Below are 22,355 nucleotides of genomic sequence, written 5' to 3'. Positions count from 1 at the left end.
GTTTTGTTACTTTTATCTTAATGTTTGTCTTCTCTTCAGTACTTGCCTCTACATCTATTTTCTTATAATAATACTTATCTTTAAGGTCCTAAAACCGCAATTCTTGCCTGTCCCTATCAACTCTTATTTTCATATGCAATAAAGTCTTCCCTTAACGTGAGAATTTCATTCCCTAGCTAGTGATTAGGATTACAATTTGCAAAAAGTTTGACTTTTACTATTTAAATATATTTGAGGGCTAATTGAGTGATTATCTGGACATTTCCTTAGTGATTTAACCTCTTCTTGTGGTGTAATAAGCATAATACATAGCTCCAGTCAAGAGAAATCCATGTGTGAAGGAAGTATCTGCTGCTGCAATGCTTGTAAATTGAATTGCCATGAAGATTGTAACCTTCTACTTCCATCAATATGCACACAAATCTGCCTAATCATATGTCAAAATTTTAAATATAAAATATAAATGTCCAGTTAGAAACAAGCTGCTCACTCAGCTTGGAAACAGATTTTAAAATTATTGAGTATATTCGATGGGTCAATTTCATTCGTGGAACTTCATTTTTCCCCCTGATTGCAGAAGACTTTGTATACTCAGGATGCTTCTTTTCATGTGGTGATCACCAGTTATCAACTTGTAGTCCAAGATGTCAAGTATTTTCAGCGGGTGAAATGGCAATATATGGTGCTGGACGAAGCACAGGCACTCAAGAGTAGTTCCAGGTATTTTATGTAGTAGAAAGAGTTAAACTATTTTACCAGTGAAAAAAAAGGAAGCTAAGATGCAGTAATTAATTGTAGCGTCACTTTTTAAAATGCTATCACTTTTTAAAATGTATTTTTGTTTTATTCATAGTTATGAGGATTCCAGGATTTGTAATTTTTTTTGTAAGTGGTTAGGTTAGAAGCACCAAGTATATTTAGGTTCCATGGGCCCCTCCAGGACTACTTCCAGTAACAAAGAAGTTACAACAACCAGGTTTCTCCTATTTCCCATTGTCTAGACCAGGGCTTTTCAACCTTCTCGCCCATTGTACCACTTTTAGGATATGGCAACATTCGAGTATCACCAGTCGCCTAGCAAGGGGTCAAAAACTTGATGACCAAAAAAAAAAAAGGAAAAAAGTGATAAAGTACAGGTAGTCCTCAACTTACAACAGTTTGCTTAGTGACTGTTTGAAGTTACAATGGCACTGAAAAAAGTGCCGCCCCCCAAGCCACAGCCGAGCAAGACACCTGCCTGCCCCCCCCCGCGGCGGCGTTCTTCCTCCTGTCCGAGGTTTTCATTGTTGTGAGCATTTCTGTTGAGGATTGGCAGTGGGGGGGGTATTTGGTTTTTACTCCTCCCCCCCCCCGCTGGGTGCAGCAGGTTTTGGTCACTTCACATGACCCTGGGACACTGTGACTGTCATAAATATGAATCAGTTGCCAAACATCTGAATGTAAATCACAAGACCCTGGAGATGCTGCAACATTCCAGCTGATCGGTGCTTCTTCTGGGCTCAGCAGAAGTGGCAGGATCATTGTTGAGCTCCAGCTGGAGCCTGGCTCTGATCCTGGCGCTTCTGCTGAGCCCTGACAGCCCTGCAACTCCAGCCATCTCTCGCTCTGGCTTGTGCGGTGCTGCCACCGGTTCAGCTCATTCCCTGCTACCACTTTTCTAGGATGGTCGCGTACCACCTGCCAGGTGCCAATGTACCACAGGTGGTACCTATACCACTGGTTGAAAAGCCTGGTCTAGGCAGTGGCTTTGAAAAGCTATCAGATGCTCTTCTCTGGGCAAGCAGAGGTGGCCAAGGAAGTAGCATGTGCAGGAGAAGGTCAACAGAGAAGAAGGAGGGCCATCAGCTGTGTGGCTTAAGGCTTCCCAAGCTGGCTCTTTCAACAAATAGTATTATTTGTAGTAATATTTAAACTGCTTATAAATTGATCGTGTCACATTGTAGAAGCGCTTTTAGAGACAGATTAAATGGCAGTAAAATCTGTATAGTATTTTATTTTTCCTAGAAGTCTTATGAATTAACATTATAAAAACAAAAGTAGCAATGTGTTTCTTTATTGCCATTTGCTAAATCAGTTTCTTCAAAATCTGTTGGTATTTAGCGTCCGCTGGAAAATTTTACTTCAGTTCCAATGTAGAAACCGACTATTGCTAACTGGAACCCCCATCCAAAACACTATGGCTGAGGTATGCATGTTTTGTTCTCATTGGTTTCTATAAATAGTAGCAATCTAATGTTTTCACAGATATAACTTATAGTCTTGCCTGCCTCTTTCTGTTTACTCAGAAAATGGCGTTCCTCAATCTGTTAATCAGGTTTTGATGTAGTCTTCACTGTCATCGTTACTGAAAGGTTTTCTGAATTGTCAGTCCAGATGACCCATGTTGACATTTTTGGAAAGAAAGTTCCTTGAACCTATTCAGTATATGTAAGAAATGAGTTTTAAGATATATTAGTTAGTGGGATATTTATTACTGTTTTCTTTGCTTTTGTAGCTCTGGGCTTTGCTTCATTTCATTATGCCAACATTGTTTGATTCCCATGAAGAGTTCAATGAATGGTTTTCTAAAGATATTGAAAGCCATGCGGAAAATAAATCTGCCATTGATGAGAGTGAGTACGCACGATTCAGTATACTTTGCATTCAAATTCTATAACTTGAGCAGAATTGCCCACATGTATTAGAGCCAGATGTTATAGAATGCTTAGAACATTAGAAGAACTGCACTGAATCAAATTAAAGGCTCAGACAGCTCGTTGTTCTGATCTCTCAGTAGCCAACTAGATGCCCATGGAAAGTTTACAACCAGGGCATTTATGTAATAGTACTGTTCCATTCACCTTCTGTGGCAATTAGTATTGAAAATTTACTGCTGCAAATATTTAAAGTAATATTTGGTAGTTATGACTCACAGCCCCATCGTAAGTTGTTGACGGTTGTTCAGTCACTTCTGACCATTACCCAATGGACATTATTACATCAAGATTATTAGAGCTTCTTTAAATTATTATAGGTTCGTGCTTTTGCCATCAGTGTGAATAACTATCCACTATCTATCAGACTCTCTTTCAACTGCTTTTGATTTTTTTCAAGTATATGATCTTCTCCAGTGTCCCTTTCTTTTCTGTGTCCAAAATCCTTAAGCTTCACCTTCACTGTTAATGCTTTCTATAAGCAGTCTTCCAGTTTTACTTAAGCTAATATTGAATTATTTGGTCTTGCTGTGTACAGTATTGTCAATCATTTTCTCCAGTATTACAATTCAAAGGCATTTGTTTTTCTTTGTTCAGCTGTTTTGATCGTCCACCGTTCACAACCATGTTACAGTTGGGGAAACCATGGTGTTGATAACACATGCCTTTACTGTCAGTGTGATATCTCCACACCTTAATATTTTGACTATATAAGTTTTGACAAGATCTTCCCATTTTCAGCCCAAGTTGTAGCTGTTACTTTTTTTCATATCTATAATCAGGGCTTTTTTGGTCATAGAACGCCCAGAACGGAGTTCTGGCACCTTTTTTGGATGGAACCTTGTAGGGTAGGCAAGGTGGGTTGTATGATGTGTGTGAGTTCCGCCACCTTTTTTTTTTTAACAAAAAAGGCACTGGCTATAATCATGAACACTTGATTCTAGGAAGGTAAAGTTGTTAGTCGCTCAGCTTCTTCCCTCCAACTATGCATTGTGTTGGCATTACCAGTCAACATAAGCTTGGGACTTTTTTTAAAAAAAATTGCTGAGCAGCAGATGCACTTTTGTACCCCGCTGCCAACTGTCTAGTTGGTGGATCCAGAAAAAGAAACTTCTGGGACTTTATTTTATTAAGAGTATAAACTTTACTAAATAAACCATAAAGCGAAACCAACTCTAGGTTTCCTGCGCAAAAGCTAGCATAGTTAATTTCCCCCTTTCCCTATGGGTCACCCACATTCCATTTAGTCCACCAATCACTTCTGTTCATTTTGTTATGGGAACCAGCGAGCCACGCTAGGCCATCCATTTGATGTATCCTTGGGTTGGAGCCCTGTCCCATGGGAACCAATGATGCTCGTCTGCAATTCCCCCTCCCCTCGCATTCCACCCATCTCCTCCCTTTTCTTTGTCAAGCTGCGAGTGAAGCGGAATACAGGTGAAAGTGCAAATCAGTCTTGACCCCCCCCCCTTTTCACCTTCGCCATGAGATTCCTTAAGATTGCTCCTGAAGTCTTCCTCACTTCCAGATATCAAAGTAGAATCGTCAATATAGCTGACATTGTTGAAGTTTCTTCCATCCATTTTAATTCCAGTTGCTCTACTATTGTTCTATTCATAAGTTAAATAAAGTGCCATTATGGAACTATGGAACATTCCTTGTTTTGAATCATCATTTGTAACAGAGCATTATTAACATTAGATAAATGATTATGGATTATTTTTCCTCTCAATTCCAGATCAACTGTCACGTTTGCACATGATCTTGAAACCTTTTATGTTGAGAAGAATAAAGAAAGATGTGGAAAACGAATTGTCAGACAAGGTGCCAGTCAAAACTACAATAAACTCTTTTGTCCTCTTGAGGTTTTTTCCTTATACACCATTGTGTAATTTTTCTAACTGATGTGAAATCTGCATTCCTAAAAATGCTTTTTCAATATCTTATTGGGTTTAAAGTGGACATCCCTTCAGCTAAATAATCTGCTTCAGCTAAAGCTATCCCTTTAGCTAAATAATCTGCTCTCTTAAAAGAAGAAGGGAAAGCTAATTGCATTTAATTTATATTTTCTCTATAGTACTCTAGGGAACTATAGTACCCCCCGAAAACTGGTTCCAGGGAGCTCTGGGAATTGCTATAAGGAAAAGAAAATGGGTGAAAGTTACTTCATTTGACCAAAGTGCATCTCGGGATCCATCCTTTCTAGAGAAATAATATTTCTCTACTTTCAGACTTCGTGTGTCTGCATAAATAAATATATCTGACCATAAAATTAATAGATCAGAATAATAAACACCTTAAAGTCAAAGACAGGGATGCCACCGGCTAATCCTTTCAACCCGGAAGCATTTCAGTGCTTCAGATATGATTGTGGTAGTGGTAGTTCTGTTTGTGAGTGTTTGTTAAGTACTTGCTTTTTCTTTGTAGTGATTATCATTGCAGTGCAATGATAATATTTTACATAATTATCCAATATATGCACAGTTTTGATCATTTAATGTCATGCATGAGGATTATTCCATAAATTATATCCTTGGGAAATTCTTGATCCATGAACTGAATGCATTTGATGTAGGATTTTTGCACTTGTTCTACTGAGGCATAGCAAAGTGGGGCACAGTTGACACAAGCTGACCATCTCCCAAATTGGACTTAAACCTCATACAAAATCCTGTACAGGATGCTGGAATACTTTGTTAGTCTCTGGCAAGGATTCAAGGCTGTAAAATTTGTAATAGCAAACCAATACTGCAAATTAAGCAACCAGAAAAATAAATCGTAAGAGTAAGAAAAAAAGTTGTGTGAAAGAAAAGGAGCAAAAATTAATCAAATGAGCAAAATCTCCATCCAGTTCCATGTATCAATAGCTGAGAATATTCCTGAGCTTTATACCTGTATGCAGTTCTGAACAGTACAAATAATATTTGTATTTTTCTGAGTCAATTTATTTTTTAATCTTCAGAAAATCATTGATGAACATAAAGTATGATACACAAATCCATAACAAAAACGTGTCACTTCTAGACTAGGCTAAATCATACAAAGCGGTGAAGAAGTAATTTTGAAAGTTTTTTTTTAAAGAGAACTTTTACATCTCATGTTATATAGTAATATTCCATAGATTTTTGACAGGGGTTCTTCCTATCTGAATATTTGTAGCTAAGAATATTTATTTTGCATCCCTGACATTACAATGAAGATTTCTGGGAAAAACCTCTTTATTCTCCAAGATTACTTATGGATTGTGTTTGTGAACTGGGATTTAATATAATTTTCTATTGGCAATAGCTTAATCTATTTTCCTCTCTCGTAGATCGAGATTCTTATGTATTGCCAGCAGACCAGTCGACAGAAATTATTATATCAAGCTCTGAAGAATAAGATTTCAATTGATGATCTTTTACAATCCTCCATGGGCACTACTCAGCAAGCCCAGAACACTACTAGTAGCCTCATGAACCTTGTCATGCAGTTCAGGAAGGTGAGTTTAGGAAAACCTATTGTCCTGAAATGCTTGTCTCAAGAAAACGTAGCTGTATACCCATATTCCATAATGCATGATTAACAGGTTGCATTTGCTTACCTTACTTAAGCCCTTCCTCCTTTATTTTATAATTTGCAAAGGTAAACCTTGTCATTTTGTAGTAGTACAGTATAGTCTGTTGGAAAATAGAGTGTTTTGGTAAGATAATATATGAGTATGGAAAAGGCAACTGTGCCTATTCTAAAAGAGTGTATGTTGCAGATTATAGTTTACAAATTGTTTACAACAGTCAGTGTAGAATAGTGGTTAAATGTTGAACTATGACTGAAAAGACTCAGATTTAGATTTCAGTTTGGTTGTGAAGTTCTCTGAGTGACTGTGGCCCAATATCTGGACAGATTGCATTGCCTTGTTCAGAACTGGTTCATAATTGGGAATCTCCTGGACTCAGCTCCTTTTTAAAAAGCAGGTAGCAACTGTAGCCACGGGGACCATTACGCAGCGCATTCCAGCGTTTCAGTTGCAGCCATTCCTAGATCAGGAGGCCCTGTCTATCGTTACTTATCCTTTGGCACCTCTCAGTTGGATCACTTCAGTTTGCTGTGTATGAGGCTGCCCCCGAATATCATCTGGTAACTACAGTGTCCAGAAGGCAGAGACTCAAGAACTTGCAGGCGCTTCTTGCTTCAGCCAGTTAATACTATTACTCTGTGAATTGTACAGGTTGACCCTTGGCTTTAAGGCACTGGTGGTCACTTCCAAAGCTCAAATATCTTACTGCTCATAGCAGTATCTACCCTTCTAGAAAGATCAGGAGAGAGGGCTCTCTTTGGGACCTTACTTTGAGGGAGTCTGTCTTCAATGCCGCAAAAGTGAAACCTTCTCTATTATGGCCCCCTTCTCTGGAACAACATTCCCCCCAGAATTAAAGAATTCCCAAGTTTATCAGGATTTTGTAAGTTTTTGTATGAAACCTTTCATACTAGACATAAATATGGGTTCCCTTACAATAAGTGGTTATTTATATTATTGTTTTATGAAGTGGGAATATATGATGTTGTTAGGTATGTTATTGTTACGTATGTTGCTTTGCATTGTTTTATTCCTTTTTTATTGATACGGTATGTATGCCACTTGTAGTTTGTGACTAAAGTGGCATATAAGACTGATGAAAGAATAACTATCTCTTAGTCTAATCTGCTTTACAGGGTAACTATGAGGATAGAAAGACACATATGCTAATGTGTCTGTTTTGAGGAAAAGCAGGGTAAAAGATTAAACCTTGAAAATTGTTCCTGTATTTTTCCAGATATGTAGAATATTATTTTTTCCATTAAGGAAATGAATTATTACATTTCGGTACAGGTCTGCAATCATCCAGAGCTCTTTGAGCGACAAGAAACATGGTCTCCATTTCACATTTCATTAAAGCCATATCAGATTTCAAAGTTTCTCTATCGCCATGGACAGATCAGGGTGTTTAACCATTCACGAGACAGGTAAGCAGTATTCTATTCTATTCAGTTTTTTCAATGCAACTGATGAAGTCAGGGGAACCTCTTCAGCTATTGCTCTTAAGAAGTCATCTGTAGTACCTTCAGCCCATTCTAATGTTATGATAAAATGGCTCATGGCTTAGATGTATAGGAGTACAGTATATACCTTAGGTATATACTTTAGGTATATACCTAGGGTACACCTTAGCTGTACAGGAATACAATATGTATAGTATATAATTCTGGGCTTCTCAAGAGAATGATTTTGGCTAGCAGCCTAAAGACAACAATGTCCTTCAATTCTTAGAGCAAGGGTAGGTGACAAAGCAAGTTTGAATTCAATTTAATCAATATTTACATCCTCAGATTTTAATTTTTTTAATTTCAGGTGGTTGCAGTTTTTATTATCTCCTTTTGCGCCAGACTACATCCAGCAATCTCTGTTCCATAGAAGGGGTAAGTTAAAGTACTGGAAGAACATTAGGATGAATTTAATGCGTATCATTTTACATAAAATGACAATAACAGCTTTTTTTTCTCTTTACTTATATTTAATATTGTATAGACAATGATGGTATAAACATCTTAATTAGCTTATTTCATAATTGAACTGACTTCTACTTTAGCATTTCTAAATACTCAAATTACTTAAATCTTAAAAAGTTGTCTTTTATGTTATCTCTGTCCTTTTCAAGATTTTCCTCATACTAATTTTCCTTTCACTATTTACAACTTTCTTTTTTTAAATTCTTTCAAGATCAAAATTATTCTTGAGGTTATTTTTTGAAGTGCTAAATAAGATAATGAGGAAATACTTAAACACGTTGTTATTCTTCCATGCATCTCGTTCTTATTCACTGGCCCTCTTCTTCCTTCTTTAACTATTTTCTATTATTCCTTACCAATGAACTTTTCCTGTTTGTTTCTTGTTTTAAATGTTGCTGCTGCCAGTATCACTGCTTTTCAGAAAACATTAATTTTCAGAATAATCTCAGGCTCATGTGATTTTCTGCTCTAGAGAAAAGGTACACTACAGCTACTTTTTGTTTAACTACCGTAATTGGGACCAGAAACTCAACTTGTTGTTGAGTGAAACAGTTGCTAAGTGAAGCCACAATTGTGCTTGTGGTTTTCCTTCATCATTCTTTTGCTTTATCGATCTGAGTGGCAAACTTACTTTTTCATCACTGTCCCAACTGCAAATGGTCCATTAAACAAGGACTACCTGTAATTTGGAACAGGACAAGGTTGTGATTAATGTTCCCTCTTGCATCTTATTTGTCTTTCAAGCAATAAATTGTTTTAATTACCAAAGATAAAGAATTTGAAACAAGGGAGAGATGCAGATGTTCATATACAAGCCCAAATTGTGTTTTCCACTTCTCAGTTTTTATAAAGTCAGCGTGGCATCAGTTCTTTGCAGGAACTCATTTTAATCTTGTTATTTATATGTTAATAGGTGCTGAGAAAGGGAGTTGTTTCTCTTTCCTACGGTTTATTGATGTTTCTCCAGCAGAATTGGCAAACCTGATGCATAAAGGACACCTAGCGAGGTGAGAAATCTTGAACTAATAGCACATTTGGTTTAAGTAAGCATAAGAATGAATTTTTAAAAAATTACGAATAGAGTCTGTTGCAATTTGGGGGGAGGGGGCAGAAATACCCATTTCATGAACAATATTTATTACAGATACTTAGATACAACTTATAAGGACACGATGGCTCAGTGGGTTAGGACGCTGAGCTTGTCGACCAGAAGGTCGGCAGTTTGGTGGGTCGAATCCTGAGTGCCGCGTAGCAGAGTGAGCGCCTGTTACCTGTCCCAGCTTCTGCCAACCTAGCAGTTCGAAAGCACGTAAAAATGCAAGTAGAAAAATAGGGACCACTACGGTGGGAAGGTAACAGCATTCCGTGCGCCTTTGGCATCTAGTCATGCCGGCCACATGACCACGGAGACGTCCTCGGACAAGCGCTGGCTCTTCGGCTTTGAAACGGAGATGAGCACCGGCCCCTAGAGTTGGAAACAACCAGCAGGCATGTGCGGGGGAACCTTTACCTTTACCTTTTAGATACAACTTCTACCCCTCATTTCCTGTACTTTAAAAAATTGTATCTGAATGAATAGTTCTTGAAATTGAACAAATAAGTGTGCAGTATGAATGTAGCCCAATTATACCAATTGTGTACTAATGTCCCTGTAGATCTTAGCAAAAAAAGGAATAATTTACACAAGCAAGAAACTATCCTGCATAGTTTCTTTTTAAATAATTAAGCTTCCAGGCTTTTGCTTGCATCAAGCTAAACCATTCTGTGTCTAGTTCTTATCAAAGATTTACTGTTCTCTGTAGAACCATTTGTTAGCTAAACAATATTGATCATTCACTACTTGCTAGTTTTAAAATCACCTTTCTGCTTATAAGACATGCGTATAACATTTCATGTGTGTGGAGTTGGGCTTTAGAATTAAAGGAGGACAGATTGAATGGCGAAAAGTTATGCCAAAATTGCTGTTCTCTCATATTCATGTTTTAAAAATAGTGCTTCATTAAGCAATTCTCCCCCTTTTTGCATATATTTAGTACTTGACTTAACAACAACAGTAACTACTACAAGCCGTATAGCTCAAGCCCAAAATATCTGTTGCCAGGCAAGGCAGTCGTTAAGTGAGTTTTGCCCCATTTTATGGCCTTTCTTGCCACGGTTGTTAAGCGAATCACTGCAATTTTTAAGGGAATCATGCAGTCGTTAACGGAATCTGGCTTCCCTATTGACTTTGCTTGTTGGAAGCCAGTTGAGAAGGTTACAAATGGGTAGGCAACCTTGGCTCTTTTATGACTCGTGGACTTCAAGTCCCAGAATTCCACGAGTCATAAAAGAGCCAAGGTTGCCTAGCCCTGCAAGTGGTGATTACGTGACCGTGGGACAGTGCAACTGTCATAAATACATGCCAGTTGCCAAGTGCCCAACTTTTGTTCGCTGCAATGGTTGTAAGTATGAAAGACGGTCATAAATCATTTTTTCAGTGCCATTTTAATTTCTGACCAACTAAACAAATGATTGTAAGTCAAGGACTACTACACTCCTGTTCAAAAGGTATGAATGTGTACTCTTATCGTTTTTTTCCTTCAGATGGTTAGCTCTTTTCCTGTCTCTGAAAGCCGCCTACAGGCTCCACCACTTTCGATTCTGGAAAGAGCCAGAAAAAGAAAACCAGTATCAGTCTCGGTATCTGAAGAATCAAGATTTTGTGCTGGATGTCAGCTTCCCGCTCTCCCCACCCAACTTGCACAACTGCACTTTGCTGCAGGTGTGTAACATCTTCATTTCTGTGCAAGGAAAAATAGTTTTACTTCAGCAAACCATCAGGAATTCCTGCTAATAAGGGAGTATCCTCTAACAGTCTTAAATTTTCTCCTACTCATAAATTTAAGGCATTCCAGCAGTCTCAGAATTAAATAATCTGATCTCTAGGAAACTTCAGCATGATAAACCAAGAAAAAAAAAAGCTGTTGCAGATAGTTTAGTTTGCCATCTTATTCATTGCACAGACTGAGTATATCTAAGTAGTGCTTACGGTGAAACAACTCTTGTTTCAATATTCATTGTTCACCTTCTAGGTGTCATGGTCCCTAGCAGCATGGAGCAAGGGAGCCAAGGCAGCTGGAACGACATAAGAACCATAACTCTCTACTATCTGTTTTAATGCATGTGTACTGAAAATATGTCTCTTTATTTAATTTCTGTGCAAGAATCAGAACTGCTTTTGTATCAAAGAACCTTAATACCTTTCCTAACAGGTCCACTTTTTTAGGAATGTTATATTGTAACGTCACTCCATTTCTTGGAGCTCTTCATCTGTTATAAAAAAGTAACATAAACGGAGGCCGGGGACCTCAGAATGTCAGAGCAAGATAGAAGTTTTCTTACTTCAAATGAACATCTTTGATCGTTGCTCATTTTTGTCATTTCTTAGAACAGAATTGCTGTGGCAAAACATTGTCCGAATCTTGGAAACCTTTTTAAATTTTATCTTTTTTAGGGCCTTGTATTCACAAGCCACTGTAAAGCAGTAATTGGCCACTCGGATTACATCATTCATCAACAGTCAGCTACCTCATGGAAACAGTATTGTCAAATCACAGAGCTGCCGCCCTTTCTGACTGTTGTGAGCCCACAGGTAAGTCTTTGTTAATCCTTTTTGACCCATTTTGAAATATTTCTATGCAAGGAATTGTCTACGTTCAGTGTTTTTAATCTTATAACTGTTCTTCAAAAGACCGCTGGTTCATTCTTTTGATCATTTTGGTGGCCATTTTATGTTCCTCTTCCTGCTCTGATTATCCATTGAGATGGGCCATACACAGGTTACTATGTGGTTTTCTAAGGTCTTGTAGACCTGTACTGTCCTTCTGTAATAGGCTGAGTTTTTTCACAACAATCTCACAAACCCTTGATACTTTTGTTGAGATACTCAGCTCAGTTAAAATTTGCCCATTGCTCATTTGCTCATGTAAAGTTAGCATTTGTAAAGACTATGACTAAGGCCATGTTTTTATGCACATCTGCAAATAAATATAAGAGTTTATATTAAGTATCTTAAGTTTTTAACTTCCTCAAAGTAGGAAAATAATCCACACAGATTTCCATAAGATTCAGGATCCTTTTTAAAGCTAGTTTTTGTTCAGTTATCACCAATCAATCATTTTATATCTTATCTCTGTTTTCTTGTTATAACAGTTTTAAATCAATTTCTAAAATAGTTTTTTATGACTGTAGCATTTAACATTGTACCTAGTTAGCTCCTTACATCAATACAATTGAAGTCCTTAATCTGCTCTGGAAGGATAGCTCCGTTTACAGGGGACCCATGAGTGGGATGGAACGAAGAAGGGAGGTGGGTGTACAAGCCCCCCACCCACCCACCCAAATACAGCCAGACTGGGTGTGAATGCTCCTTGAGGTATATGATGGCTGGAGGTGGCTGCTGCCAGGTGGATGAGGATTTGAGCAACTTGTGATCTTCTTGCCAGCTTCCCCTTTGACTTGGCTTGTGGGAAGCTGGCAGGGAGGGTTGCAAATGGCTATCACATGACCACAGGACGCTGTAACCATCATAAGGGCAAGTGGGTTGCCAAACACCCAAATCATGATAAAATGACTGCAGTGGTGCTGGGACAGCTGGTTAACTTTGAGGACTGATTCATAGGTATCACTCATTCAGCGCTGTTATTTTGAATGGTCGCTAAATGAGTGGTCATGTATTGTTCTTTATGTCCTGTCTTGAGCAAACATTTGAGCATTCCTGTTTCAGATGTAATCTCTGTTCATTCACATATATTGGGGGAAAAACCTGTCATGCTGAAATGTTATTCTGATTCTTTTTTCATAGTGAATAATTAGGTCACATTGTTCAGTTGGAAAGTTGTGATCTTAATGCAGTTTATGAAAGCCTTTTTGAAGTTCTAATTTCTTAGCTGTAGATGGCAGTATTGCATTGTATTGCCAGATGCTACGCACTTTCTTCAGTTCTGGGTTTAGAGCCAGAAGTAATTTTTTTCTCACCATCCTTTTCATTAAAATTCCCTTTAAGATATTTTTTATTTCTATAATATCTATAAATTCTCCAGAAATTGCTTTCAAGCTGTCAGTAATGAGAAAGTTGAATAAAATGTGATCCATAATACTAATCTATGCTTCTAAATTCAGGAAACAAAAAAGGGCATCAAACCCGTAGATGACTTTGGCTTTTAATATGTAAGATATGTTCACTGTAATTTGCCACACTAAAACGTTTATTTTTCCAAAGTTAGAAAAAAAATATTTGAAGAAATTATTTTGGGAGCTATAAGTTATGTAGTATGATATGTAAAGAATTGGGAATTTGACAGTAATCATTAACTTTAATATTAATATCATGGATCCATAATTGTGTATTTGTTTATTGTGTTGTGTTGCTTTAAGTTATGTTTTTAAATTTATTTTTATTAGCTGCTTTTAAACATTAGTTCCTAATAAAAAATAAATTCAATTCTGCATCCTAACAATTTTTCTGTTAGAGATGGGGCTTAAGTTGCAGGTTGTAAAAGGAAGCTCATTCAGACTCAATTCATTAGTCAGATGGCTGAGGGCTCATGAACTACATTAATTCTGGGTTCACGTGCAAATATTATGTGCATCTGAACTACCTTCGGGTCCCATCACAATCTGAATACTCGTCCAAACTTTTTCTCCCAAAAAAAACCATAATAATTAAAATATAGTTAGTTAAAATATAGTTAAAATATACTGTAAGTTAGACTTGAAGTCTCAGTAACTTATCTGTGTCCGACCTAGATTACTTTTGAGTCTCATGATATCACTGATTTACATTGATTACATTTCATCAAAGTATTAAGAAAGAGTTTCTGCTGTGGAGTAGAAGTATTCACAAAGAAAAAGATGTTTTGTTTCAAGCTCAAAACTAAACTTATTGTAACTTGAAAGCTGTACTGAACTATTCTAGGGAGATCATAGTTAAGCAGAACAAAATCCCAGAATATTTGGGTGGCTCCAAGCTTTGGCCGAAACAAAATACAGAGAGATCATAATAGGGCAAGGGGTGGTGTCATCTCTGTGTTCTGTTTTGCAAGGGCCATGGTCAGCGCCCACATTAATATTCCCAGCTCACAACCCTTCAAAGTAGGGTTGTCAAAGTAGGGTTCAAAATCAGAACACGGATGTTACTTGGAGTCTTGGAATGTATTTTAAAGTGGTTAAGATATCAACAGAATATTCAAAGTCTGTTAAAGCTCCTCTCAGCTTCAACTAATACAATCATGTTATTTTGAGTTTGTTTCTCACACATTTTATTTTCCTAGAACTCTTTTTGTAAGGGAAAAGAAGTCTGGGAAAATCAAGAGTGGTCATATTGGTTGGATATGCTGTGCTTAAAGAATCAATATAACTTTCCAGAGCCTGTCTTTCCCTATTTTCCCTTAGATCGAAGAGATCATTATGGTCACCGGGCCACATCCGGTCCTTTGGCTGTCTCTTTCCAGTCCATGTGAGGTCAATAGGAAATTAGAAACCAAATGTAAATTAAGTCTATGCCTTGCACAGAATAGAACTGCATGGCTTTTATTTTGAAGGCGCCTGCTACTTTTTTCAATTTTAAGTATGTGCATGTGTGCCTACACCCCTTCACATTTCTGTTGGTTCAGACCTCCACAATAGTCCCAGTTTCTTATGTGGTCCCTTGGGAAAATTAATTGCCTTCCCCTCCCTTAGCTGCCGCCCCCATGGTATTGTTAGATGTGTTAGATGCTATTGGCATGATGTACCCAACCTTCCCACCACCACTTTGGTCTTCCCAGCATTATACTTCCCTTCCCCGTAACTGTTATGTTCCCTTTTCCCAACTCTGTATTCCCTATCCCGGGTAGAGTCAGGGCAGCTGGATGGATGCGAGCATTTATTGGCCGGATGCCGTTCCTGACACCTACACCGAGTTTGCAGCAGATATTTTTTCTTTGTGCTTTAGGAGAGAAACATCTGCCGCTACCTGGGAGCGAACTCTCAACTTTCCGAGTGGGAGGCGAGTGTCTTCACTACTAGGCCACCATGTCACTCATCCCCTTAAGTGTTGTGACTGCCTTGAATTCCCCTCCCTGCCAAAAAAAAAAAATCACTTCTGTCCTAAACATAAAGCATAGCGTACATGTTTTAGTCTGGACATATTTCACCAGAAACTAGCTCTTCTGTGACCTTTTTTGAATTTCTGTATTCAGGAGACTAGTTCGGTTGAAATCTCTTCTTGTGTCCCGTTTCCTCCCCATTACACACACGCGCACACACACACACACACACACACACACAGAGAGAGAGAGAGAGAGAGAGAGAGAGAGAGAGAGAGAGAGAGAGAGAGAGAGAGAGAGAGAGATCAGTACAGTACAGTACAGTACAGTACAGTTGTTGTTAGTTGCAAAGTCATGTCTGACCCATTGCGACCCCATGGACAACGTTCCTACAGCTCTTCCTGTCTTCTACCATCTTCTGGAATCCCTTTAAGCTCACGCCTAGTGCTTCAGTGACTCCATCCAGCCACCTCATTCTCTGTCGTCCCCTTCTTCTCTTGCCCTCAATCTTTCCCAGCATTAGGCTCTTCTCCAGTGAGTCCTTCCTTCTCATTAGGTGGCCAAAGTATTTGAGTTCTAGCTTCAGGATCTGGCCTTCTAAAGAGCAGTCAGGGTTGATCTCCTCTAGGACTGACCGGTTGGATCGCCTTGCAGTCCAAGGGTCTCGCAGGAGTCTTCTCCAGCACCAGAGTTCAAAGGCCTCAATTCTTTGGCGCTCAGCCTTTCTTATGGTCCAACTTTCACAGCCATACATTGTAAACAGTACAGTACAGATTTTTATTAGAAACTGCTTGGTATCCAGAGATGTAGGATACACCAAAGTGTAGTGATACAACCTTTGTCCTTACATACTTGTAATCAATGTTACAATGCAAATATAAGAGTGCAGCACGATGTCATGACATACATATTATTTTGGCATCATCATGGCTAACTGTGCCTGCAGATGACAGCTATTGATAGAGAATAGCAGTCATTTGGAGCTTATATTCAATTTGAATGAAAATTTGTTTATGTACTCTGCCTCATTCATTGGTAGATATGGTATTGTATTTTCTCAGGAAAGTAAGGAGCATCAGTATTCCTTCTTGTACTATGTAGTCCCGGCAGTGCAGTTAAACGTATTGTCTCGAGGTAAAGATAGGGTAGGAGTATTCCAGATCCGTTCCCTGAAATTCTGCTACCTAATGGAACCTTGGAAGTACACCTTTTTTCCTGGTTGCCTCTGCCCTATGGAACAGCCCTCCTCCACATGATTTGGTAGATCCCACGCGGTGGCTCAGTGGGTTAGGACGCTGAGCTTGTCGATCAGAAGGTCGGCAGTTTGGCGGGTCGAATCCCGAGTGCCGCGTAACAGAGTGAGCGCCTGTTACTCGTCCCAGCTTCTGCCAACCTAGCAGTTTGAAAGCACGTAAAAATGCAAGTAGAAAAATAGGGACCACTACGGTGGGAAGGTAACAGCGTTCCGTGCGCCTTTGGCGTCTAGTCATGCTGGCCACATGACCACGGAGACGTCCTCGGACAAGCGCTGGTTCTTCGGCTTTGAAACGGAGATGAGCACCGGCCCCTAGAGTCGGAAACGACTAGCACACATGTGCGGGGGAACCTTTACCTTTTACCTTACCCTTTTAACCTGGCTTTTTACTAAGGCATTGGGATAGGACAGGACAGGAAGGAAAAATGGAATAAGGATAATCGGAGCTTGCTCCTGAGCATCCTAATGGGATGTTTTATCGTTTTACCATTTTATTGCTCCATGCTTATGTTTTGAATTTATTGGTTTTATTGCTGTCATGAACCACCCAGAGATGTTTAAGGAAGGTAGCAATAGAAATCTTTTATTAGGAAGGAAGGAAGGAAGGAAGGAAGGAAGGAAGGAAGGAAGGAAGGAAGGAAGGAAGGAAGGAAGGAAGGAAGGAAGGAAGGAAGCTCTGTTAGTAGAATGAATTTCATTAATGGTTGTAAGTAGTTTTTTAAAGGTTTTTAAGAAGAGATTGGACAACTACTTGTTTGAAATGTTATAGGGTTTCCGATGTCACGTGACGTTGTGCAACGTATCAGAGCTTTTTTCCCATTGCCAGCAATGGGGTGGGTGCGTCTGCCTGATGATGTGACTGGCCCATGGGCCGGCAGTTTGACCCCCCTGGTCTAGAAGATCGCCAGGGAGTCTGTTATTCTGTTAGTGGGCAGGATCACTTTTTCAATTATCGATTTCACATGTGAGCCTCTCTTCTGCATTCTGTTTTGCTTCTCTCTGCCATACATTATTTGGAATAGGAGAAAAAAATTGTCCACCTAACTTTGGCTCTTTATTTTAATTTTCAGTAAATGCTTGCCTCTTCTATCTCCCTTCATAACATGTTTCAGTGAGTTTAAGAAGGCTTCTTATCCAAATAACTGAATGATATGTGATAAATTCTTTTAATTCTGGTCATGAGTGTTATTTTGTTGTATGCAAAATGGAATAATTTAAAAAATAGCATTCTAATTTAAAGTATTTATATATCTGTTTTGACATGTAAACAAGAGACTCCATTGTTGTTGTTGTTTTGATGAATAACAGATTTTCATATGAGAAACATATCCTGCATTTGCTTGGCTAATATATAAATATAGATTCTAATTCTGATTTCAATTTCCACTGTTCTCTTTATCATTGTCATTGCATCTTATATCCATCTTGTTGTTGTTTTGGCCTTCAGCTTTGAAAATATATGTGTTTGGGAACAATAACATGTTGTACAGGATGATATCACAGACTTTCTGTTTTGCCTGTTGAACAGAGATAAGAGAGGGGTGTGTGTGTGTGTGTGTGTGTGTGTGTGTGTGTGTTTTAAATACAAGCAATCTTGTCTGCTGGAACATATTCCTTATCTGGAGACTATTCAGCCACTTGGAGAGTTCGCTGTTTGCTGCTATCTGGATGAAGCAGAATGTTAGCCAAAGATTAAAAGAATGGAGATGGTCCAAGATGGTTAGCTTGATATAAAGTTAGATTCCTGTGTTGGCAATACATTTACTTTAGCTAAATAATTTACACTGAAGTTGTCAGCGAAGAAAGTTGTAAGTACAGGAAGATAAAATCCTGTTCCAACTTATTTATTACATAGATTTAAAGAACAGCTGATTCCATATGATTTTGAGTGCTTTACATAATTAGTCAGAACAATAAAATAAAGAAACAGATTCCCTGTCTCCCAAATGAAATGGCATAAAATTTGTAACCACCCTACCCTGGGACTTGGGAGAATAACCAGGTTTTCAGTGCCTTTTGGAAGATAAAGGTACGAGCCAAACAGGTTGATTAAAACAGTATTTGCAAAGTTACAGGAGATAGATCAGTACTTCCCAAAGATTTCATAATAGGGTATGATCACTTGGCAATAAATAAATAATATTGACTGTGTTGCTGTTACAAAATATTTATTTACAAAAGTTTTTTATTCATAAGATTGTCGGGTTTTAGAAAGTTCATTGCAGCCAAGACAAAGATTTCTTGCTGTTTATTGACTGTGTCATACTCAGCTCAGATCACAGTTATGTAAGGCGTGTTTTTGTAAGCTGAATTATATCATATTGAGACTATGGTCCTACTGAGAACTGACCAGAGCAATTCAGGATCCTAAATCACTTAAGTAATCTTTGTTGAATAACAAGACATGCCTCAGGAAACAATGTGATTGACATATGTCATTCTTGAAACCTTTCTTCCTCACAGGCTTTATGCAATTTTACTCAGTATTTCCATCACTGTCGTCTTTCATGTTCAAAATAATTTTCTTCTCTTTTTATTAGATCTCATTTTATGTTATTATTTTACTATTTAATATGTTGCTCACCAAACTCTTCTTCGTTCTGTAGTTTCAACCCTGAGCTACAAATATTAACCTTTATTGGTAGTTTTCAGTATATTATAAAACCTATGAGTAAGAAATATATAATCTGGGATTCTGTTTGCTTAATTAGATACTGAAATCTCATAAGCATCAAATAAAGAATTCCATTAAAAAAACACCTTTATCAAGCCTTAGTCTAATATTTTGTAATGTCTCTTGCTTGAGCTCTCACTTGAATTATTCATCTTGAAAGATCTAGAGAGCATTTCAATTATCACATAATTACTTCTGCATTCTGTTTCTAAGGACCAGTCTTAGATATATATATATTTTTCATAAAAATCTAGAATAACTTTAGCCTTTTGATTCACAGGTAACAGCTGTACCATTGGATTTCTATTGCAATGATCGCAGTGCAGAGTATGAGCGTAAAGCACTTAAAGAAGGAGGAACTCTGGAAGCAAAGCAATGTGTATTTTATGGAGCTCCTGAATTAGCAACCTGCTGGCTAAAACGATGCTCTCAGTTGTTTCCTGTACCCCCAGGAGGACTGTTGGGGCTCAAACCTCAAAACGGCTGGTCTTTCATCAGGATACCAGGTGGTTTTGCAGTTTTGTAATTCAGTGTATATTATTATAGCTAAGAAAAGAAACTATTGCCCGTCCTATACCATAACAATAACTGAGTTAGGAAATGAATTATGGTTTTTTAGGGGGAGGCTTCTTATAAGGATAGGTAAAATATCAAAATAACTTGACACATTATTCTCTTCTGACATTACCATTATGAAACTATTAACTTTTTTTTTCTTTTCACTCTTCTGTGTTCCAATTTCCCCTGTTTTTTTGGCTTGCTTTTGATGAATTGCCCCTGCCATTTTAGTTTTATTTGAAGTTGTGGTTAATAAAGATTTTGGTATATCCTTAATCATTGGCAGATAAATCTATAGAACAAATAAAGGTGTACGTTGTTTCTAACATGCACATATATCAGTATGTGCAGATGAATAAGTAAAGCAGCATGCAGTTCATTACATTCCATTTTATTTATTTTGCCATCTGTATTCTGTCCTTCCATGTCAAAGTCTACTCAGAGCTGTATATAGAATAAACATTGTCTTGAGCAAATACACAATGAATTTGAAAAGAGATGTTTCTTGATGCACATTCACATATCACCGTTAGTAAATCAAAGGTTGAAATGTTCATAAATTTATGTTATGTTTTTTGTAATGTCAAATTACTCCTGCAGCTTTTTAATCACTGGAGACCAATGAATATATAGTAGCTGATAAAGATGAACTTCCAGCAATTGGAATAAGTGGGTTTGAATAATGATCATAGATGTAAAACCAAGAATGGAATAAATGTGTCTTAAAATCAAAAAAGAAAATTTTAAAAATGGTGCACAGAATTATCTCCAGTTTATTGCTGGCACATTTTAGATGTGTTTTTTTTAAAACTGAGGCAAAATATCAGGCACCTTTGGTAGCACCTTTTCCACCTAACAAATTCTATTAAAAGGCATAAGTACACCACACTAAATAGTGTATGTTGGAAGGTCTTATTTTCTGTTTCATTGAGCAAAACAGAAACTTTCAATAAACATTCTCCAGTCATATTTTTCTCATGATATTTCAAAACATACGTGTAGTACAAAACTGAAATAATAAAACTGCAGAGAAAAGAAAAGCAAACAGCAAAAATACTAAGCTAGCACAAGTTGATGGATGTGGAGATAATTTATAGATGTTTGTTGACAATTATAAAGAACTATTAAGAAAGAAATAGTATCGAATAAAATTCTGATATCAGTGGGATTATGCTTGGTTTTGAAATTGAATTAAAGAACAATTTAGTGTAGATTTTTAACCCAAGCTGCAAAGTTGCAGTGATTATCCAAGTGAGTAGCAAAACAGCTGCTGTTGCAGTTAACTCTGCCCTTCTCTCTCAATCACTGTTCCCTATTACGATCACTGTGGGAATCTCTTAAAGCTTTTCCTGTTCTTTGAAAGAAAAATGGTCTTAGATTAAATGGCAGGAAGTGTCTGAGTCCTTTTTGCATCGATAAAAAGCACCAACTTCACTGGCTGTTTACTATGAGAGCTAGCTGGTCCCTCACTGACCTCATTGTGCCCTGCAGACCACTATGAGAGGAAGGCAATTGTTGGAAGCCAAGTTTTAGCATTTTTGACTATCTATTTTTACATTATTCTTAATGGTGTTTTTTGCACAAAGAGTAACAGCCTAATTTCCCCCTAATATCACAGTCAAGTTTCATTAAACCCAGCTAAAGTGCTTCTTCCATTGAATGAACTAAAGGCAGACTGAGTCATTACTTAATAATACAAATCTGTGTCAATAAGGTAGATAGATTTTCTTTGTCAACTATTACAACTATTGTACAGAAAACAAAAGATCTTTGATTTATAATGTGTATCTTTACACCGAAAAGCTACACAGAAGTCCTCTTTACTGGAAGCAGATAAAATAGGGTCAAAAGGATAAAGCCTTCCCTAAATAGAAGGTTTTTTTCGCTCATTGAAGGCTGCCTCCAGATTTAAGACATGAGTTTTGTAAACTTAATTGCAGTGTATGTAACCGGACAAAATCATCGATGTATTTTCCTTTCTTCCTTTAGACAAAGAGAGCTTGATCACAGACAGTGGAAAGCTTTATGCTCTTGATGTTCTATTGACAAGGCTAAAATCTCAAGGACACAGAGTCCTTATCTACTCTCAGATGACACGGATGATTGACTTATTGGAGGTAGGCATATCACCTCTACAGTGGGAATGTTAGACTTCACGGCTAAGGAAAAGCACAGTGATTTATTAGCAGAGCTGTCTTATTTCTGGGAGAGAGTTAGTAGCTACTACAATGGAATTAATAGTACAGGTAGTCCTTAAGTTACAACAGTTCATTTAGTGACTGAAGTTGCAACGATACTGTAAAAAGTGACTTACGACTGTTTTTCACACTTATGACCATTGCAGCATACCTGTGGTCATTTGATCAAAATTCAGACTCTTGGCAACTGATCCATATTTATGATGGTTGCAGGGTCCCAGGGTCATGTGATCACCTTTTGTGACCTTCTGACAAGCAAAGTCAATGGGGAAGCCAGATTCATTTAACAATCATATTACTAACTTCACAACTACAGTGATTCACTTAACAATTGGAGCAAGAAAGGTCATAAAATGGGGCAAAATTCATTTATCAACTGTCTCA

At 37.8% G+C, this 22,355-nt stretch overlaps 1 protein-coding gene across 6 annotated transcripts in view; it reads left to right on the top strand.

Moving 5' to 3' along the window:
* INO80 (INO80 complex ATPase subunit) overlaps positions 1 to 22,355 on the top strand; it is an 87,283-nt gene that overhangs the window by 24,082 nt on the left and 40,846 nt on the right. For all 6 annotated transcript variants that reach the window (XR_014024715.1, XM_081314631.1, XM_081314627.1 and 3 more), the window contains 12 exons: positions 578 to 720; positions 2,101 to 2,185; positions 2,495 to 2,612; positions 4,432 to 4,517; positions 6,007 to 6,174; positions 7,543 to 7,676; positions 8,062 to 8,129; positions 9,133 to 9,226; positions 10,803 to 10,980; positions 11,713 to 11,850; positions 19,496 to 19,721; positions 21,763 to 21,890. Coding sequence is in view for 5 of the 6 variants with exons in the window: in XM_081314631.1 (XP_081170757.1) it covers positions 578 to 720; positions 2,101 to 2,185; positions 2,495 to 2,612; positions 4,432 to 4,517; positions 6,007 to 6,174; positions 7,543 to 7,676; positions 8,062 to 8,129; positions 9,133 to 9,226; positions 10,803 to 10,980; positions 11,713 to 11,850; positions 19,496 to 19,721; positions 21,763 to 21,890 (1,566 nt within the window). In the remaining variant the exon portion in view is untranslated. The remainder of the gene's footprint in view (positions 1 to 577; positions 721 to 2,100; positions 2,186 to 2,494; positions 2,613 to 4,431; positions 4,518 to 6,006; positions 6,175 to 7,542; positions 7,677 to 8,061; positions 8,130 to 9,132; positions 9,227 to 10,802; positions 10,981 to 11,712; positions 11,851 to 19,495; positions 19,722 to 21,762; positions 21,891 to 22,355) is intronic.

Source organism: Vipera berus, assembly GCF_964194415.1.
Source record: "Vipera berus genome assembly, chromosome: 1".
In the NCBI taxonomy this organism is placed as follows: Eukaryota; Metazoa; Chordata; class Lepidosauria; order Squamata; family Viperidae; genus Vipera; species Vipera berus.
Note: the sequence above shows the minus strand (reverse complement) of the source record. Positions and strands in the feature narration are given on the sequence as shown.